Source organism: Borostomias antarcticus (assembly GCF_949987555.1).
Source record: "Borostomias antarcticus genome assembly, chromosome: 13".
NCBI lineage: Eukaryota > Metazoa > Chordata > Actinopteri > Stomiiformes > Stomiidae > Borostomias > Borostomias antarcticus.
Window position 1 is genome coordinate 1,563,042 of NC_140246.1, and position 20,000 is coordinate 1,583,041.

Sequence of the window (20,000 nt, forward strand, 5' to 3'; positions counted from 1 at the left end):
TGTGATAGGATCATACAGCATATCTGTTACTGTGATAGGATCATAGAGCATATCTGTTACTGTGATAGGATCACACAGCATATCTGTTACTGTGATAGGATCATAGAGCATATCTGTTACTGTGATAGGATCATAGAGCATATCTGTTACTGTGATAGGATCATAGAGCATATCTGTTACTGTGATAGGATCATAGAGCATATCTGTTACTGTGATAGGATCACACAGCATATCTGTTACTGTGATAGGATCACACAGCATATCTGTTACTGTGATAGGATCACACAGCATATCTGTTACTGTGATAGGATCACACAGCATATCTGTTACTGTGATAGGATCACACAGCATATCTGTTACTGTGATAGGATCATAGAGCATATCTGTTACTGTGATAGGATCACACAGCATATCTGTTACTGTGATAGGATCATAGAGCATATCTGTTACTGTGATAGGATCACACAGCATATCTGTTACTGTGATAGGATCACACAGCATATCTGTTACTGTGATAGGATCACACAGCATATCTGTTACTGTGATAGGATCATACAGCATATAAGTGCGTGTGCGTGAGTGTGTGTGAGATTGTGTGTGTGTGTGTGTGTGTGTGTGTGTGTGTGTGTGTGTTACTGTTTTGAGGGTGGTTTAGATTTGTCAATGGGACTAATGGGACTGGTAGGTGGGTATCCCACGCCTGCCACTTCATGAAATTTTGTCTCCTAGCAACCATGTGAACATCTCTCGCTCTACCTCCTTTTCTCTCTCCCACACTCTCTCTCTTTCTCGCCATCTCTCTCTCTCACTGCCTACCCCATCTCTCTCTCCCTCTCCCTCTCTCTCCATCCCTCCATCTCTCTCTCTCCCACTCTCTTACTCCCTCTCTCTCTGCAGGGCCAAGGAGTGACGAAGTTCAAACTTTTTCAAATTAATCCAACTTCCTGAAAGAACCCTGATGCTGAAAGCACTCCTGCGTTGCCATGGCGCAGGACCATTCACATGGACAAGGGGGAGGAGCCACGTGTTTGGGGCAAGATTCACACACACACACACACACACACACACTCACGCATACACACACACATACACACACACACACACACACACACACACACACACAGACACACACACACACACACACACACACTCTCTCTCTCTCTCTCTCACACACACACTCTCTCTCTCTCTCTCTCTCTCTCTCTCTCACACACACACACACACACACACAGTTGTGTTTTATTATGCTGGGATCTGCCTAAACCTAAGCGTAGCTCTAACATAACCCTAAACATAACCTTTTACCCCTAAACCCTAACCTTAACCCCCCCCCCCCCACACACACACACACACACACACACACACGCTCACACACACACACACACACACACACACACACACACACACACACACACAAAGCTCAAACGCTAACTGGCCTCTCCAGCCAGGCAGTGGGCCAGACGGTGTAAATGTCAGGAGTGTTCAGCTAACGCGTTAATCAGCCAACACTGAGCTGAGGGAGGAGGGGGAGATGGGAACCAGCTGCTCCCTGTCAGAGAAACGGAGAAACGGAGGGAGAGAAGGGAGGGAGGGAGACGGAGAGAGAGAGAGAGAGAGCGATGGAGAGACGGAGAGAAAGTGGAGCGAGACGAGAGGGAGTACAGAGAGAGACAGAAGCTGCGTTTCCATTACACTTTTTCGAGAAATAAAAGCGATATGTCTGAAGTTTCGATAAAGTACAATTGCGCCTTGCCGGTGTTTCCATTACGACTAGAATTGCGCAAAACTTGAATAAAATCTCGTCCCGCGAGATTCAATTTGCGGAATGCGGAAGGAAGGAAGGAGGACTGTAACCGACGGTAACCATGGATATTCCAAACATTGTAAGAGCAGGAAGTTATTTTGATGGGCGTTACTGTTGTTGCTGATGTTGTCAACAGATGAAGGCAGCGGGGGCGTAAACAACACCCTCTTCTCTGAGAGGTAGCGTTGCTCCAGCGTCTTCCATCTGCTTCGGAGGAGGTGCCAGCGCTTTTCAAATCCCCTCTCCGAGCGGGGTGATGTCACATCCCCCGTGGCACGTCACTTTATGGAGATGGGACACCGTGTGGACGAATTAAAATGTGTCGGTTTGGAACGAATTTGGAAAAACAGGAGAGGGGGTGATACTGGAAAAACGCTGTTAAAACGCAAATCCTTCTGGATCTTTGAACTAAAAACAAGAGAGATTTGTGTGTGTGTGTGTGTGTGTGTGTGTGTGTGTGTGTGTGTGTGTGTGTGTGTGTGTGTGTGTGTGAGAGAGAGAGAGAGAGAGAGAGAGAGAGAGGGAGGTTCGTTATTGATCGTGTTGCTCACCACTCTTCTGGGTGGTGTACATGTACTAATTGAGAGTTTTGTGAGACGATCCACCACTCAATGTAAAACAGCTCATTTGAGGATATCTGGTGCTCTGTACGGGTGAGAAGGCAGTTAGAGTGTGTGTGTGTGTGTGTGTGTAAATGGTAAATGGTAAATGGACTGCACTTATATAGCGCTTTTCCACCTTAGCGGCACTCAAAGCGCTTTACAATGGCCTCTCATTCACCCATTCACACACACATTCACACACCAATGGCGGCAGCTGCCATGCAAGGTGCTAACCTGCTCATTGGGAGCAATTTGGGGTTAGGTGTCTTGCTCAAGGACACTTCGACATGTGGACAGCCCGAGCTGGGATTCGAACCACTGACCCTTCGATCACTGAACGACCCGCTCTACCAACTGAGCTACAGCCGCCCCAATGTGTACGTGTGTGCGTGTGTGTGTGTGTGTGGTTGTGTGTGTGTGTGTGTGTGTTTGTGTGTGTGTGTGTACTGCACCTGGGATAGGCTGGAGAAGCCCAGGTTCTGACAGCCGTTGCAGGGAGTGAGGGCTTCCCAGAATCCCGCGGGGCCACAGCTCTTCCTCCCCTCCACCTCCTCCTCATCCTCCTCCGTGGCAGCGGCTAACGGGGGTGTGGGCAGCTGGGCAGGGAGAACACACACACACACACACACACACACACACACACACACTGTTAGTATAATGTTTCCACACATTTACAAAAACACACCATCTAAAGTTAATGATTAGCAGGATTGGAGCGTGTATACACACGCACACACGCGCGCGCACACGCACACACACACATACAGAGTGGCCTTTGTGTAGGCATCTTTAGGTCTTTGGGGTGTGACGGCAAACTTGACGGTCTGATATCAGTGAACCATGTGATGCAGGAGAAGGTCCTGACCCCCCCCCCCCCCAGGAATAATATGACACTGCCAACTGCTACGGAGAGAGAGAAAGGTCAAACTGCCAAACAAGCTGTTTAGAAATACAGAACAGAAACAGACCAACACATTTACTGACAGACCGGGACGTTTCTAGAGTTCAAAGACATCTGGGATTTAGCCTGAAAGGGGGTGAGAAGAGCTTAAAACAAAATAAGTCAAGTTAACTAGCCTACTAGCCATAATTATCTAGCTAATAACTATCAAACTGCAGCTAATAAGCTACTTATCCCCAGAAATCTTTAGATTTTCACTTGATAATTGCACCGTTTTCAAGTTATTTCAGGGTAAAATGAATATAAAATGTCGTTAATATTAGCGAGCCAGTTAGCTTGATCAATCAGCCAGAGAAGATGGCTGTTCCCATTCACATCCTCTCGCATTCTGAGGTAACTGCGTGAAACTTCAGATCACCAACGGTTCCAATGTAAGCCTGGGGCTCTCGTCCCGATAGGCCAAATAGGAATATGGAAGAATCTCTTCCCATGACTCAATGCGAGAATCTCATCTCAATCAATCAATCAACCAAAGCTTTATTTGTATAGCGCATTTCATACCCAGAGGCAACACAATGCGCTTTACAGAGAACAAGGGAGGTGGGTATACGACCCACTCTCTACATATTCCAGAGGGAAGCAAAAAAACAGTAATCACACCTCTTAAAATTCATTAAAGTTAAATGAAACTTAAAGTTCAAGACCAGCCTGTCTTGGCCTGTCAACTGTTATTCCAACAGTAAGCTATATCTACATGTTAATTACATAAATAATTAGCCTACATAAATCTTCTCGTGGCTTGATCATATTATGGATTAGTGGCACACACTAATCACTCAATATTTCATACACCAGGAAGTCCCATGAAACCCTCATTATTAATGTAATATGATCAATGAGATATGAAAAAAACATGTAGCCTACTTAAACTTGTACTTTCCAGTACTCGAATGAGGCTAGTTTCTCTGGGGCGTGTGTGTGTGTGTGTGTGTTTGTGTGTGTGTGTGTGTGTGTGTGTGTGTGTGTGTCTAGTGGTATTCCATCCACTGAAGTAGCCCTTTAGTTTGAAACTGTAGTGCAGCCAGGCAGGGCTAGGGTGTGCGTGGCAGGTTTGCTATGAGGATAATGTGGTGCATCTTATTGTTTCATAGCTCCATATCGGTCTTAATGTACTGGACTGATGTACGAGGTCACTGGTACAAGAACGTGAAGGTGTGACATGAGCTCCAGACACAGGACAGAGTAACATGAGCTCATAGAGGACAGAGGAACATGAGCTCATAGAGGACAGAGTAACATGAGCTCACAGAGGACAGAGTGACATGAGCTCACAGAGGACAGAGTAACATGAGCTCATAGAGGACAGAGTAACATGAGCTCATAGAGGACAGAGTGACATGACCTCATAGAGGACAGAGTAACATGAGCTCATAGAGGACAGAGGACATGAGCTCATAGAGGACAGAGTAACATGAGCTCATAGAGGACAGAGTGACATCAGCTCCAGACACAGAGGACAGTAATGCAGGAACAAGGTGTTGTGGATTGGCACACAGATTAGCTGACTTTGGACATACAGAGAGAGAGAGAGAGAGAGAGAGAGAGAGAGAGAGAGAGAGAGAGAGAGAGAGAGAGAGAGAGAGAGGGGTGAACACATTGACACAAACATAAACGAACAATCACTGGTACAAGTGCTGTGTGTGTGTGCCTGTGTGTGTGTGTGTGTGTGTGTGTGTGTGTGTTCTGTGTTAAAATGAATTAAATTAAATTAAAATAGCTACCTTTGTAAACAAAATCAGACTGAGAGTTACGGGTAAAATACATTTAATCATTTTGCAAGAGACTCCAAGAAATCTGATACTGAAAGCAATTTTACCAAGATCAGTCCTGGCACTAGAACCCTGGAGAACCAGTCTGTCTCTAGAGGTCCCTGGAGAACCAGCCTGTCTCTAGAGGGCCCTGGAGAACCAGCCTGTCTCTAGAGGTCCCTGGAGAACCAGCCTGTCACTAGAGGTCCCTGGAGAACCAGTCTGTCACTAGAGGTCCCTGGAGAACCAGCCTGTCACTAGAGGTCCCTGGAGAACCAGCCTGTCTCTAGAGGTCCCTGGAGAACCAGTCTGTCTCTAGAGGTCCCTGGAGAACCAGTCTGTCTCTAGAGGTCCCTGGAGAACCAGCCTGTCAGGAGAGGTCCCTGGAGAACCAGCCTGTCTCTAGAGGTCCCTGGAGAACCAGTCTGTCTCTAGAGGTCCCTGGAGAACCAGCCTGTCTCTAGAGGGCCCTGGAGAACCAGCCTGTCTCTAGAGGGCCCTGGAGAACCAGCCTGTCACGAGAGGTCCCTGGAGAACCAGTCTGTCTCTAGAGGTCCCTGGAGAACCAGCCTGTCAGGAGAGGTCCCTGGAGAACCAGCCTGTCAGGAGAGGTCCCTGGAGAACCAGCCTGTCTCTAGAGGTCCCTGGAGAACCAGCCTGTCAGGAGAGGTCCCTGGAGAACCAGCCTGTCAGGAGAGGTCCCTGGAGAACCAGCCTGTCAGGAGAGGTCCCTGGAGAACCAGCCTGTCAGGAGAGGTCCCTGGAGAACCAGCCTGTCAGGAGAGGTCCCTGGAGAACCAGCCTGTCAGGAGAGGTCCCTGGAGAACCAGCCTGTCAGGAGAGGTCCCTGGAGAACCAGCCTGTCAGGAGAGGTCCCTGGAGAACCAGCCTGTCTCTAGAGGGCCCTGGAGAACCAGCCTGTCAGGAGAGGTCCCTGGAGAACCAGCCTGTCTCTAGAGGGCCCTGGAGAACCAGCCTGTCAGGAGAGGTCCCTGGAGAACCAGCCTGTCTCTAGAGGGCCCTGGAGAACCAGCCTGTCAGGAGAGGTCCCTGGAGAACCAGCCTGTCAGGGTTCCATTGTAGCATAGATGAGATACAGTACATGAAGGTCATTTTGTGATTAGGGATTTATAGACCCCAGTGATTATTGCGTGTCTCAGTCAGAGCAGAGCAGCCGACCGTGTGATGGAGGACAGTGATGTCATCACAGTCATCACCAGTAATGAGCCTGCAGAATGATGACATCAGAGTCATCACCAGTAATGAGCCTGCAGAATGATGACACAAGCATCCAAGGGCTCCGGGGTCACAGCAGAGGCATGCCTATAAATCACATCACCGTGATCCAAAACTGACAGAAAAACAGCTTCAATAATCACTACAAAGGTCAATTCTATTTCTTTCTTTTTTTTTTTAAATCAATCTTTTGTCGTAATTTAATGACCGGATGAAATTTGAGTTTGTCATCTATCCAAATGCCAATCTATTTTTCACTCTTTTTTTTTTTTTAAATGGTGCATGCTTATTTATGACAGAGAGGAATCTAAAGCCAATAGGAAATCAGTAATCCCGGGTGGAGTGGACGTCGCGTCCTGGGCTGGACAGCGGCGTGATTCAGACAATCTCTGTGGAAACGCATGAGAAGTGGCTCTCGCCATTGTCTCCCTGTGACAACAGCCTGACTACCCATCAGCCCTAGTGGTTCACTCGGGGGGGGGGGGGGGGGTCCGGGGGGGGTCAGAATGATCGATGACCTTGCCTTTCTGGAAACGACTTCCTTCCCGAGTGCTATAATTGAAAAGCCCCTAAGCCCCTCGTCACACGGGAGAGAGAGGATCTGTCGCTGGGATTTTCAGACATGTTCCAAAAACACAATAAAGCTTTGCTTCTTCTTTTTCTTTTTATTCAGATTCTCTGGAAATTGTCTAGAAATGGAAGTGATTTTCTCCATGACCATGTGGTGTCATGGATACTTAGCTATCATTGGGTTTTTAACACTGGTGCCATAATGCATGTTTGTTCATGTCTCTTCCTCTGTCTGTGTGTGTGTGTGTGTGTGTGTGTGTGTGTGTGTGTGTGTGTGTGTGTGTGTGTGTGTGTGTGTGTGTGTGTGTGTGTGTGTGTGTGTGTGTGTGTGTGTGTGTGTGTGCATGCTGTTGTCCTGTTAAGATGTTGACGTTGATTAAAGTATATGCTTTTGAATCTCACAACAACTGCCCCCAATGCTCACAAACAGATATACAGATAGATAGACAGACAGACAGACAGACAGACAGACAGACAGACAGACAGACAGACAGACAGACAGACAGACACGGACGGACGGACGGACGGACGGACGGACGGACGGACGGACGGACGGACGGACGGACGGACGGACGGACGGACGGACGGACGGACGGACAGACAGACAGACAGACAGACGGACAGACAGACGGACAGAGAACGCTGCTGGTTATGGAAGCTAACAAACCATTATATAAACTGCAGCTGAACCAGCCTGCCTGGACCCTTGAATCACACTGCCCTCTACTGGTTAAAGAACGTTGGTACAGTTCTAGAACAGTGGGTTGTGATGGACAAATATGTCCCAGTCTGCACTCGCTAATGCCGGGCTCAGACTACAGGATTTTTGGGCCGATTTATCCCCGATTCAGCCCTCCCAACAATCGGAGGACAAATCTGGTCTGGAACGTTGGTCGGGGCCGATGATCGGCCCAGATGATCTTGTAATGTGAGGGGTTTACAGATCCATTCTTATACCTCCTGATCGGCTCGCAGACCCATCGGGGCGGCCCCGATAATATCAAACATGTTTGATATTTAAGATTATTACGTCACTACTTTACAAGCGAGATACCGAGAGCAGCGGTTCGTTGCTCCCTCGGGCACGATAAGATCCTGTAGTGTGTGATGAGCCGTTATTTTCAAATCTTGTTGTGTGTGCATGTTTGAGATTCACGAGAAGAACATCTGTTAAGACTCTCCTTATGTGCGTGATGCAAACCGATTTACAAATCAGTTAGGATTTTAAATATCCTGTAGTGTGAGCCTGGCATAAGAGAAACCCAGGAGGACAATCAGACCTGGTACTTACATGGCTCACCAAAACTTTACACTTTCATTTCACATGAAAACGCCAAACGCCAAAAATACAAATAGACCTGGTCACATGGTTTCTGTCCTGGAAGCTCATTGGCTTAACCATCGCTCAGGATACGGCTTCGTCCATTGGACCTGTAGCCTGTTTTCATCCCCATCTCCTCCCAAAATGGAGCCCAACATCACCCCGGGCCCCTAACCCCAAACCAACACCTCCACCCTCCCCAGGTCCCCAAACCAACACCTCTCCCCTCCCCAGGTCCCCAAACCAACACCTCTACCCTCCCCAGGTCCCCAAACCAACACCTCTACCCTCCCCAGGTCCCCAAACCAACACCTCTACCCTCCCCAGGTCCCCAAACCAACACCTCTACCCTCCCCAGGTCCCCAAACTAACACCTCTACCCTCCCCAGGTCCCCAAACCAACACCTCCACCCTCCCCAGGTCCCCAAACCAACACCTCCACCCTCCCCAGGTCCCTAACCCCAAACCAACACCTCTACCCTCCCCAGGTCCCCAAACCAACACCTCTACCCTCCCCAGGTCCCCAAACCAACACCTCCACCCTCCCCAGGTCCCCAAACCAACACCTCTACCCTCCCCAGGTCCCCAAACCAACACCTCTACCCTCCCCAGGTCCCCAAACCAACACCTCTACCCTCCCCAGGTCCCCAAACCAACACCTCTACCCTCCCCAGGTCCCCACTAACACCTCTACCCTCCCCAGGTCCCCAAACCAACACCTCTCCCCTCCCCAGGCCCCTAACCCAACACCTCCACCCTCCCCAGGTCCCCACCAACACCTCTACCCTCCCCAGGTCCCCAAACCAACACCTCCACCCTCCCCAGGTCCCCAAACCAACACCTCTACCCTCCCCAGGTCCCCAAACCAACACCTCTACCCTCCCGTCCCCAAACCAACACCTCTACCCTCCCCAGGTCCCCAAACCAACACCTCCACCCTCCCCAGGCCCCCAAACCAACACCTCTACCCTCCCCAGGTCCCCAAACCAACACCTCTACCCTCCCCAGGTCCCCAAACCAACACCTCTACCCTCCCCAGGTCCCCTAACCAACACCTCTACCCTCCCCAGGTCCCCTAACCAACACCTCTACCCTCCCCAGGTCCCCAAACCAACACCTCCACCCTCCCCAGGTCCCCAAACCAACACCTCCACCCTCCCCAGGTCCCTAACCCCAAACTAACACCTCTACCCTCCCCAGGTCCCCAAACCAACACCTCTACCCTCCCCAGGTCCCCAAACCAACACCTCCACCCTCCCTAGGTCCCCAAACCAACACCTCCACCCTCCCCAGGTCCCCACTGTATGGTTCCCCAGAAGACAACATGGCGTCCTGGTTCCCCAGAAGACAACATGGCGTCCCGGTTCCCCAGAAGACAACATGGCGTCCTGGTTCCCCAGAAGACAACATGGCGTCCTGGTTCCCCAGAAGACAACATGGCGTCCTGGTTCCCCAGAAGACAACATGGCGTCCTGGTTCCCCAGAAGACAACATGGCGTCCTGGTTCCCCAGAAGACAACATGGCGTCCTGGTTCCCCAGAAGACAACATGGCGTCCTGGTTCCCCAGAAGACAACACGGCGTCCCGGTTCCCCAGAAGACAACATGCTGTCCTGGTTCCCCAGAAGACAACATGGCGTCCTGGTTCCCCAGAAGACAACATGGCGTCCTACCTTGGCGGCGCGGCCCAGGGTGCCGTTGCGCTCCTCAGAGAGACGCCCGCTGCTGCAGCTGTCCATGGAGTGGGAGGAGACGGTCTGGCACAGCTCCTCAAACGAGTAGTCCCTGTCCCGACACCTCTGCATCTCACTCAGGAGCCGGGAGAGCTCGCCTGTCACCGCATCATCTGGGGGGGAGGAAGGAATGGAGAGGAGATATGGGAGAGAGGAGGAGGAGAGGAGATATGGGAGAGAGGAGGAGGAGAGCAGAGAGAGAGAGAGAGAGAGAGAGAGACGGCAAGTTCAATGAGAACATCCAGGTACAAGCAATCAAAAAAGGAGAGCAAAGCCTCATCCCCAAATCCTCCTCCATCCCTCCCTCCCTCCCTCCATCCCTCCATCCCTTCCTCCATCCCTTCCTCCCTCCCTCCATCCCTCCCTCCATCCCTTCCTTCCTCCCTCCCTCCCTCCCTCCCTCCCTCCCTCCCTCCCTCCCTCCCTCCCTTCCTCCCTCCCTCCATCCCTCCATCCCTTCCTCCCTCCATCCCTCCCTCCCTGATCAATATCAACTCACGTTTGCCACCTCTCACACACACACACACACACACACACACACACATGCAAGCACACACACACACACATATAAGCAATCACACAGCACCATACACACTGCGTCAGCACATACACAACCATTGAGTTTACTCACACACAAACAAACACACACACACACACATGCAAGCACAAACATACACACACACAGATGCAAACACACACACTCACTCACTCACTCACAAATATAAACACAAATATAGCTGATAGCGATTTACCGAGCTGTACCGTTGGTGTAATTCCCGCCACCACCACTGGGTGGACCAACTACCTCCAGTCCAGAGCCTCTCGGGTTTTGATAATAGTTCACTCTGCTTGCCCCTAATAAAACTACCAATAACAATAATAACAATAGGGGCTTCGTACCTTCAGTGCTTGGCCCCTAATAATAAAAATACCATCAATTACAATAGGGGCTACGCACTTCGTGCTTGGCCCCTAAAGACAGACAGACAGACAGACAGACAGACAGACAGACAGACAGACAGACAGACAGACAGACAGACAGACAGACCAGGGCATCTCTCTCTGGAATGGAACGGGGCCAGGGTGTCTCTCTCTGGAATGGAACGGGGCCAGGGCATCTCTCTCTGGAATGGAACGGGGCCAGGTCTCGTCCAGCTCTGGCTTAGTGTGTAGAGGTGTTAAGCTGCTCATGTGCTCAGGCAGAACGGTGCAAACCTCCATTTTCTGCTTCCATGCTCCCTCTCCCACGGTAACCAAGGCAATTATGGGATGTGCTGAGTGTCGTTGATTGAGAAGCCAGGTAATCAGCTGGAATTCTGACTGGTGATATTGCACCACTTCAACTCCACCACCAGGGGCAGTGTTGTATTCAGGACAGAGCCCTATCTACTGAGGTGAAGTAAAGGCCTCATAAGTCCACTAGAGGCGCCGTTCACCACAATCTGATCTGCCCTGTAGCCTCAACTGAACCAAGTCTGTTGAGGAACTAAGTAGACTTAGTATCAGTGTATGTGTGTGTGTGTGTGTGTGTGTGTGTGTGTGTGTGTGTGTGTGTGTGTGTGTGTGTGCATGTGTGCTCCAGTGTGTGTGTGTGTGTACTTACCTGTACTCTTGTGTCTGGGGGGGGGGGTCTGGCTGTGTGTATGTGTGTGTGTGTGTGTGTGTGTGTGTGTGTGCGTGCGTGTGTGCGTGTGTGTGTGTACTCACTCTTGTGTCTGAGGGAGGGGGAGGCTGGCTGTGTGTGTGTGTGTGTGTGCGTGCGTGTGTGTGTGTGTGTGTGTGTGTGTGTGTGCGTGCGTGTGTGTGTGTGTGTGTGTGTGTGTGTGTGTGTGCGTGCGTGTGTGGGTGTACTCACTCTTGTGTCTGAGGGAGGGGGAGGCTGAAGGCGAGGGCACGGAGGTGCGTGGCGTGGGGACAGGACAGTGGCGAATAGGCTCCTCCCCCAACGGGCTCTCACTGTCCAACTCCTCCATCAGATACTCTGGATGAGAGAGAGAGAGAGAGAGAGAGAGAGAGAGGGGTAGAGGGGGGGGAGAGAGAGAGAGGGGGGGAGATAGATGGGGGGAGAGAGACAGAGAGAGAGGAAGAGAGAGAGGGAGAGAGAGAGAGAGAGAAAGGGGGGAGAGAGAGAGTATACACACTTTTATAGTTCTGTGGAGGAGTGACAAGGCAGCGGACATGTTGGGATTTCATCAACCTCAAAGTTCCAAATGAAAGAACATGAATGAAACGAGAGAAAGAGACAGAGAGAAGCTAGAATGGAGAGAGGGGAGGGAGAGAGAGAGAAAAAGAAAGAGAGAGTGATAAGAGACAGAACAGGAAAGAGAGAGAGAGGAGTGGAGGGGGGGGGGATGAGGGGATAGAGAGGGAGACTGTAGAGAGAATTTCTAAACCGTTTTCTGGTTCGATGAAATAGAGCAACACCAGCACAATAAAACAGCTTAGCCTTCAATTTACTACCCTTCAACACACACACACACACACACACACACACACACACACACGCACACACACACGAACATTCATCAATCTCTCTCTCACACACACACACACACACATCAATCTCTCTCTCTCTCACTCACACACACAAATCTCTCTCTCTCTCTCTCTCTCACACACACACACACATCAATTCTCTCTCTCTCACACACACACAAATCTCTCTCTCTCTCTCACACACACACACAAACACACCTCTCTCTCTCTCTCTCACACACACACACACACACACACAAACACACCTCCCTCCCTCTCTCTCTCTCTCTCTCTCTCTCTCTCTCTCTCTCTCTCTCTCTCTCACACACACACAGCAGGCTTGTTGATCTTAATTGGTAGGAAGGAACCTTACTGTGTGCTAATGAGAGACCCAGCTGAGGTCAGGGGCAAGGCTCGTGTGTGTGTATGTGTGTGTGTGTGTGTGAGTGTGTGAGAGAGAGAGAGAGAGACATTAACATTAACATTATGGTAATTGAACATTGACATTTAATTCCAGGCAGATCAGAGCTCTTCTGTGACCTGGTGCTACTGATACAAGCACGACTAGAATGATCTAGATCAAACACAAACCACTGTGTTCAAGTAGTTAATAACAGATGCAAATATGAACTAGAATGATCACACACAAACCACTGTGTTCAAGTAGTTAATAACAGATGCAAATATGAACTAGAATGATCACACACAAACCACTGTGTTCAAGTAGTTAATAACAGATTCAAATATGAACTAGAATGATCAAACACAAACCACTGTGTTCAAGTAGTTAATAACAGATTCAAATATGAACTAGAATGATCACACACAAACCACTGTGTTCAAGTAGTTAATAACAGATTCAAATATGAACGCAAATGAAAAAAGTAATTGCACGATCACACGTCTTTGTTGTCATGTAGAAAGTAGAGTTTCCTCGTTCGACCTTCTGTTGCTAAGGAGATGAACCCTCTGAAGTCCCCAGGTAAATGTCAGTCTCTCCACCGCTCTATCAGGTGACCCTCTGGCGACCCTCACTAGATGTGCTTAGCTCTTCTAGCACTTTTGCTTTAGCATTAGGTTAGGCTCTTAGATGCTTGTTTAGAAAGAGATGCCCTTATGAGTTCTGGCGAGTAGAAGTACACTTAACTACCTACATTGAATGCACTTATTGTAAGTGGCTTTGAATAAAACCGTCTGCTAAATAATTGTAATGTAATGTAGATTCCATAGAACGTTAGGGGTTGTTTCCAAGACATTTCGAGCTGGAAGGCATGTAGTTCCTGATATCATGACAGGTAAAGGTCAAGCTATGATACTGTTGACTGTAGTCTTGATTAAAGGTCAAGCTATGATACTGTTGACTGTAGTCTTGATTTCTGATTGATTGCACCAGATTCTGTCTCTACAGATGTTCAGTATACATTTCTCTTCTAGCATTTAAGGCCTACAAATGCCCATTCACCTTCCCAACAAATAAAGCTCTTATGAATAATAATGTGCAACTTTCACAGTGTGTGTGTGTGTGTGTGTGTGTGTTAGTCTATCTCCTCCTCTCTCAAATTGTCTATTTCATTCCATCGTTCTCTAACAGGAAATGGGATGCAGCTGATCCATTCACCATCTCCCAGCTGTGTCCTGCCCCCCCGCTCTGCTCCCCGACACACACGCACACACGCATGCACGCACACACACACACACACACACACACACACACACTCTCATCTGGCTCTCTCTCTGTCTTCCTCCCCACCCCTCTCTTTATCTCCCCCTCTCTCTTTCCCCTCCCCCCACACTAACTCCTCTCTCTCTTCTCTCTCTCTCTCTCTCCAACAAATCCATCTATAAATCTCCCTCTGTTCCTTCACCCGTTTCTAGCGTCCATCTCTTTCAATCCTGCTCGTTTCTGTGCGTCCCTCGGCCCTTCCCCTCGGCCCCTGCCTTTCTCTCTGCCTTTCCCTCGGCCCTTTCCCTCGGCCCCTGCCTTTCCCTCTGCCTTTCCCTCTGCCTTTCCCTCTGCCTTTCCCTCGGCCCCTGCCTTTCCCTCTGCCTTTCCCTCTGCCCCTGCCTTTCCCTCTGCCTTTCCCTCTGCCTTTCCCTCTGCCCCTGCCTTTCCCTCTGCCTTTCCCTCTGCCCCTGCCTTTCCCTCTGCCTTTCCCTCTGCCTTTCCCTCGGCCCCTGCCTTTCCCTCTGCCTTTCCCTCTGCCCCTGCCTTTCCCTCTGCCTTTCCCTCGGCCCTTTCCCTCGGCCCCTGCCTTTCCCTCTGCCTTTCCCTGGGCCCTTTCCCTCGGCCCCTGCCTTTCCCTCTGCCTTTCCCTCGGCCTTTCCCTCTGCCTTTCCCTCGGCCCTTTCCCTCTGCCTTTCCCTCGGCCCTTTCCCTCGGCCCCTGCCTTTCCCTCTGCCTTTCCCTCGGCCCTTTCCCTCGGCCCCTGCCTTTCCCTCTGCCTTTCCCTCGGCCCCTGCCTTTCCCTCTGCCTTTCCCTCTGCCTTTCCCTCTGCCTTTCCCTCGGCCCTTTCCCTCGGCCCCTGCCTTTCCCTCTGCCTTTCCCTCTGCCCCTGCCTTTCCCTCTGCCTTCCCCTCGGCCTTCCCCTCGGCCCCTGCCTTTCCCTCTGCCTTTCCCTCTGCCCCTGCCTTTCCCTCTGCCTTTCCCTCTGCCCCTGCCTTTCCCTCTGCCTTCCCCTCGGCCCCTGCCTTTCCCTCTGCCTTTCCCTCGGCCCCTGCCTTTCCCTCTGCCTTTCCCTCAGCCCCTGCCTTTCCCTCTGCCTTTCCCTCGGCCCCTGCCTTTCCCTCGGCCCTTTCCCTCGGCCCCTGCCTTTCCCTCTGCCTTTCCCTGGGCCCTTTCCCTCGGCCCCTGCCTTTCCCTCTGCCTTTCCCTGGGCCCTTTCCCTCGGCCCCTGCCTTTCCCTCTGCCTTTCCCTCGGCCCTTTCCCTCGGCCCCTGCCTTTCCCTCTGCCTTTCCCTCGGCCCTTTCCCTCGGCCCCTGCCTTTCCCTCTGCCTTTCCCTCGGCCCTTTCCCTCGGCCCCTGCCTTTCCCTCTGCCTTTCCCTCGGCCCTTTCCCTCGGCCCCTGCCTTTCCCTGGGCCCTTTCCCTGGGCCCTTTCCCTGGGCCCTTTCCCTCTGCCTTTCCCTCGGCCCTTTCCCTCGGCCCCTGCCTTTCCCTCTGCCTTTCCCTCGGCCCTTTCCCTCGGCCCCTGCCTTTCCCTGGGCCCTTTCCCTGGGCCCTTTCCCTGGGCCCTTTCCCTCTGCCTTTCCCTGGGCCCTTTCCCTCTGCCTTTCCCTGGGCCCTTTCCCTGGGCCCTTTCCCTCCGTCTTTCCCTGGGCCCTTTCCCTGGGCCCTTTCCCTCCGTCTTTCCCTGGGCCCTTTCCCTCCGTCTTTCCCTGGGCCCTTTCCCTCTGCCTCTTCCTACTATGTATTTTTCTGTCCCAGTTTTCCTTTGTCTATCATTATCCAGGGCTATAATTCTGTCATCCTCGATTTCTCCATCTCTATCTTTATCTCCCTGTTGCTAAACCGCCCATAAGGGCAGCTACGCTTCTCTCTCTCCTTCTCTTACCCGCTCTTTCTCGCCCAGGAAGTTGTTCTTTCCCTCCTCTCATCTTCTCGTCCTCTAAATCATCATATTCACACTTTCTTTAACTCTAAATCATCTTTAGCTGCGGCCTGAGTTGGTACCCAGAGATTAGGCAGGGAGGGGTGACAGACTGTGCATCCTCTAGAGACACAGTTTATGTCCTTCAGAGGAAGCTGTGTAATCACACCAGACCATAGGTCTGTTTAAAGGTGCATTCTGGGACATCTTTGGTCTCCGGGGGTTGGTGAGTCAAAAGCATAAACACTACGTCAAAACAGTCTCGGTCTTCTCACTGCTTTTTATCTGGAGACAAAACGGCAGTTTGCATCTGAAGTGAAATGTGATGTCTCCTGGTGGTGTGTTCTGAGGTGGTGTTAAAGGGGTGGTGTTATAGGGGTGGTGTTAAAGGGGTGGTGTTATAGGGGTGGTGTTAAAGGGGTGGTGTTATAGGGGTGGTGTTATAGGGGTGGTGTTATAGGGGTGGTCTTATAGGGGTGGTGTTATAGGGGTGGTGTTAAAGGGGTGGTGTTATAGGGGTGGTGTTATAGGGGTGGTCTTATAGGGGTGGTGTTATAGGGGTGGTGTTAAAGGGGTGGTGTTATAGGGGTGGTGTTATAGGGGTGGTGTTAAAGGGGTGGTGTTATAGGGGTGGTGTTAAAGGGGTGGTGTTATAGGGGTGGTGTTATAGGGGTGGTGTTATAGGGGTGGTGTTATAGGGGTGGTGTTAAAGGGGTGGTGTTATAGGGGTGGTGTTAAAGGGGTGGTGTTATAGGGGTGGTGTTATAGGGGTGGTGTTATAGGGGTGGTGTTAAAGGGGTGGTGTTATAGGGGTGGTGTTAAAGGGGTGGTGTTAAAGGGGTGGTGTTATAGGGGTGGTGTTAAAGCGTTGGTGTTAAAGGGGTGGTGTTAAAGGGGTGGTGTTAAAGGGGTGGTGTTATAGGGGCGGTGTTAAAGGGGTGGTGTTAAAGAGGTGGTGTTAAAGGGGTGGTGTTAAAGGGGTGGTGTTATAGGGTGGTGTTAAAGGGGTGGTCTTATAGGGGTGGTGTTAAAGGGGTGGTGTTATAGGGGCGGTGTTAAAGGGGTGGTGGTAAAGGGGTGGTGTTAAAGGGGTGGTGTTAAAGGGGCGGTGTTAAAGGGGTGGTGTTATAGGGGTGGTGTTAAAGGGGCGGTGTTAAAGGGGTCGTGTTAAAGGGGTGGTGTTAAAAAGGTGGTGTTAAAGGGGTGGTGTTATAGGGGTGGTGTTAAAGGGGTGGTGTTAAAGGGGCGGTCTTATAGGGGTGGTGTTAAAGGGGCGGTGTTAAAGGGGTGGTGTTATAGGGGTGGTGTTATAGGGGTGGTATTATAGGGGTGGTGTTAAAGGGGTGGTGTTATAGGGGTGGTGTTAAAGGGGTGGTGTTAAAGGGGTGGTGTTATAGGGGTGGTGTTAAAGGGGTGGTGTTAAAGGGGCGGTCTTATAGGGGTGGTGTTAAAGGGGCGGTGTTAAAGGGGCGGTGTTAAAGGGGTGGTGTTATAGGGGTGGTGTTATAGGGGTGGTGTTAAAGGGGTGGTGTTATAGGGGTGGTGTTAAAGGGGTGGTGTTATAGGGGTGGTGTTATAGGGGTGGTGTTAAAGGGGAGGTGTTAAAGGGGCGGTGTTAACAGGGCGGTGTTAAAGGGGCGGTGTTAAAGGGGTGGTGTTATAGGGCGGTGGTAAAGGGGTGGTGTTATGGGGGTGGTGTTAAAGGGATGGTGTTAAAGGGACGGTGTTAAAGGGGTGGTCTTTTTTACTGGCAACACTCCTGGTGGTCTCTTCCCTGGCTCCAGAATGGCTTCCATTCCTAACAAGGGATGTGACAATGTGCAGGCTGAGTGTGAGTGAGTGTGTGTGTGTGTGTGTGTGTGTGTGTGTGTGTGTGTGTGTGTGTGTGTGTGTGTGTGTGTGTGAGAGACAGAGAGAGAGAGAGAGAGAGAGAGAGAGAGAGAGACTGTGTATATAGTGAGCGAGAGACTGTGTGCGCATGATTCTGTTTGTGAGAGAGAGGAATGTGTTTATGCTCTAATTTCTACGAACGCAGAACGCTTCTTCACAACTCGTACTAGTGTTGGAATATTTAAAGCTAGTGACCAGGAAAACAACAAGTACTCCTATCAAATCACATCAAAATAAAACCACCGAAAACCAACCAAATCACTTCCATTCTCCAAGAACCTTCCAGAATATCTTTTTTTTTTCTTCACCTTGCAGATAACCAGCGATAACACTCTGTCGAACTCCCATTCTTCTACTCAGAACATTGAGTAGCACAGTAGCTAAGTCTCAGAGGGCTGAAGACAGTAGTGAGGAATAACACACACACACACACACACACACACACACACACACACGGGGGACTGCACAGAGAGCTGCCATTGTTCCTGGATAGAGAGACTTCCTGGAGACAGGTTTATCAATCAGCACACATCCGGATTCCAGATAGCCTGACCAGGCGCCCATGCTATCTATAAGACCCCAGAAGCATACAGCAGAACATCAGTAGACTGTTAATACACAGCACCGCTGCTGGATACACACTGTGGCCTTCCCTGTGTGTGAGCATGCGAATGAGGAGACATGCGTTCACCCATGTGTGATATATGACAAACAGCGTTACCCACACATTCTTAAAACCATTTCAAATGTTAACTTTCTCATATATCAGAGACGGCAATCTGATATCAAAGACGGCAATCTGGGGATGTCCCAGGTTGTTTCCATGTGTAACAGGTGGTGTGAGAGCCTCCAATCTCCTGGATGGAAACCCAAACACAACCCCACCATGACCCCACCACGACCACGACCCCACCACGACCCCACCACGGGCCAACCATGACCCCACCACGACCCAACCACGGGCCAACCATGACCTCACCACGACCCAACCACAGGCCAACCATGACCCCACCACGACCCAACCACGACCCCACCACGACCCCACCATGACAGCAGGCCAGAGGGGGCGTGGCTGATGTCTGAGGCGAATATGGAGGCGGGGCTTCTCCCTGCTAGAGCCGCACTCACAGGAGCTCGATCGGGCAACACACCACATTACATTACACTATGTTACATTACACTATACCCCATTACATTACAGTACATTACACTATGGTATAGTAGATTACACTGTGTGCGTGTGTGTGTGTGTGTGTGTGTGTGTGTGTGTGCGCGCGCTTTACAAAAAAAAAAGAACTAACTAAAACTGTATTGTCTGTTTACAAAACTAACTAAAATAAACTAAAATTATTAAGAAAATGTCCTTAGTCTTTTTCATTTCATACAGAAGCCTAGTATTTTGGGTGTTTATGAAATCTATCCTCCATGTTTTTTAGCTGTGCCCCTGCACAGAAGTAACCTGACGTGCGCCAGATGGTTTGTTTCACACAGAATGAAACAATGTGAGCTCACGAGATCAGGATGGTCTCATGAGGCTAGCGCAGAAGAGAACAAACTAAAACTAATACTGAAACTAATAAAAACTAAAATAAACTTGCAAACCTGCTTTAAAAACTAATCAAAACTAAACTGAAATTGAAAACAAAAAGTTAAAACGATATAAAAAAAAATTAAAAAAAATTAAAAAATAAACTATTATAACCTTGGTGCCTGGTACGTGTGTGTGTGTGTGTGTGTGTGTGTGTGCGTGTGTGTGTGTGTGCGTGCGTACCTTGTATCAGTGCGGTGATCTGCTGAGACGTCTGAGCAGGATGTTCTCTCAGGATCTCCAGAGCTGTTCTTCCACGGCTGTCCCTGATGTTGGCATCGATTCCTGAAACACGCCAGCAGACGCACACACACACACACACACACACACACACACACCATAACACACATACACACACACACCATAACACACACACACACACACACCAAAACTCACACACACACACACACACACACACCAAACACACACACACACACACGGCCATGTGAGACACCGGTCTCCTGACACAAATAACTCTGGTCAGC

The 20,000-nt window shown here is 50.3% G+C and overlaps 1 protein-coding gene across 1 annotated transcript in view; it reads right to left on the reverse strand.

Moving 5' to 3' along the window:
• anks1b (ankyrin repeat and sterile alpha motif domain containing 1B) overlaps positions 1 to 20,000 on the reverse strand; it is a gene marked incomplete at both ends in the record, with an annotated part of 173,456 nt that overhangs the window by 64,147 nt on the left and 89,309 nt on the right. The window contains 5 exons of the mRNA XM_084447668.1: positions 1,917 to 2,008; positions 2,854 to 3,002; positions 9,915 to 10,087; positions 11,830 to 11,955; positions 19,699 to 19,800. Coding sequence (XP_084303794.1) covers positions 1,917 to 2,008; positions 2,854 to 3,002; positions 9,915 to 10,087; positions 11,830 to 11,955; positions 19,699 to 19,800 — 642 coding nt within the window. The remainder of the gene's footprint in view (positions 1 to 1,916; positions 2,009 to 2,853; positions 3,003 to 9,914; positions 10,088 to 11,829; positions 11,956 to 19,698; positions 19,801 to 20,000) is intronic.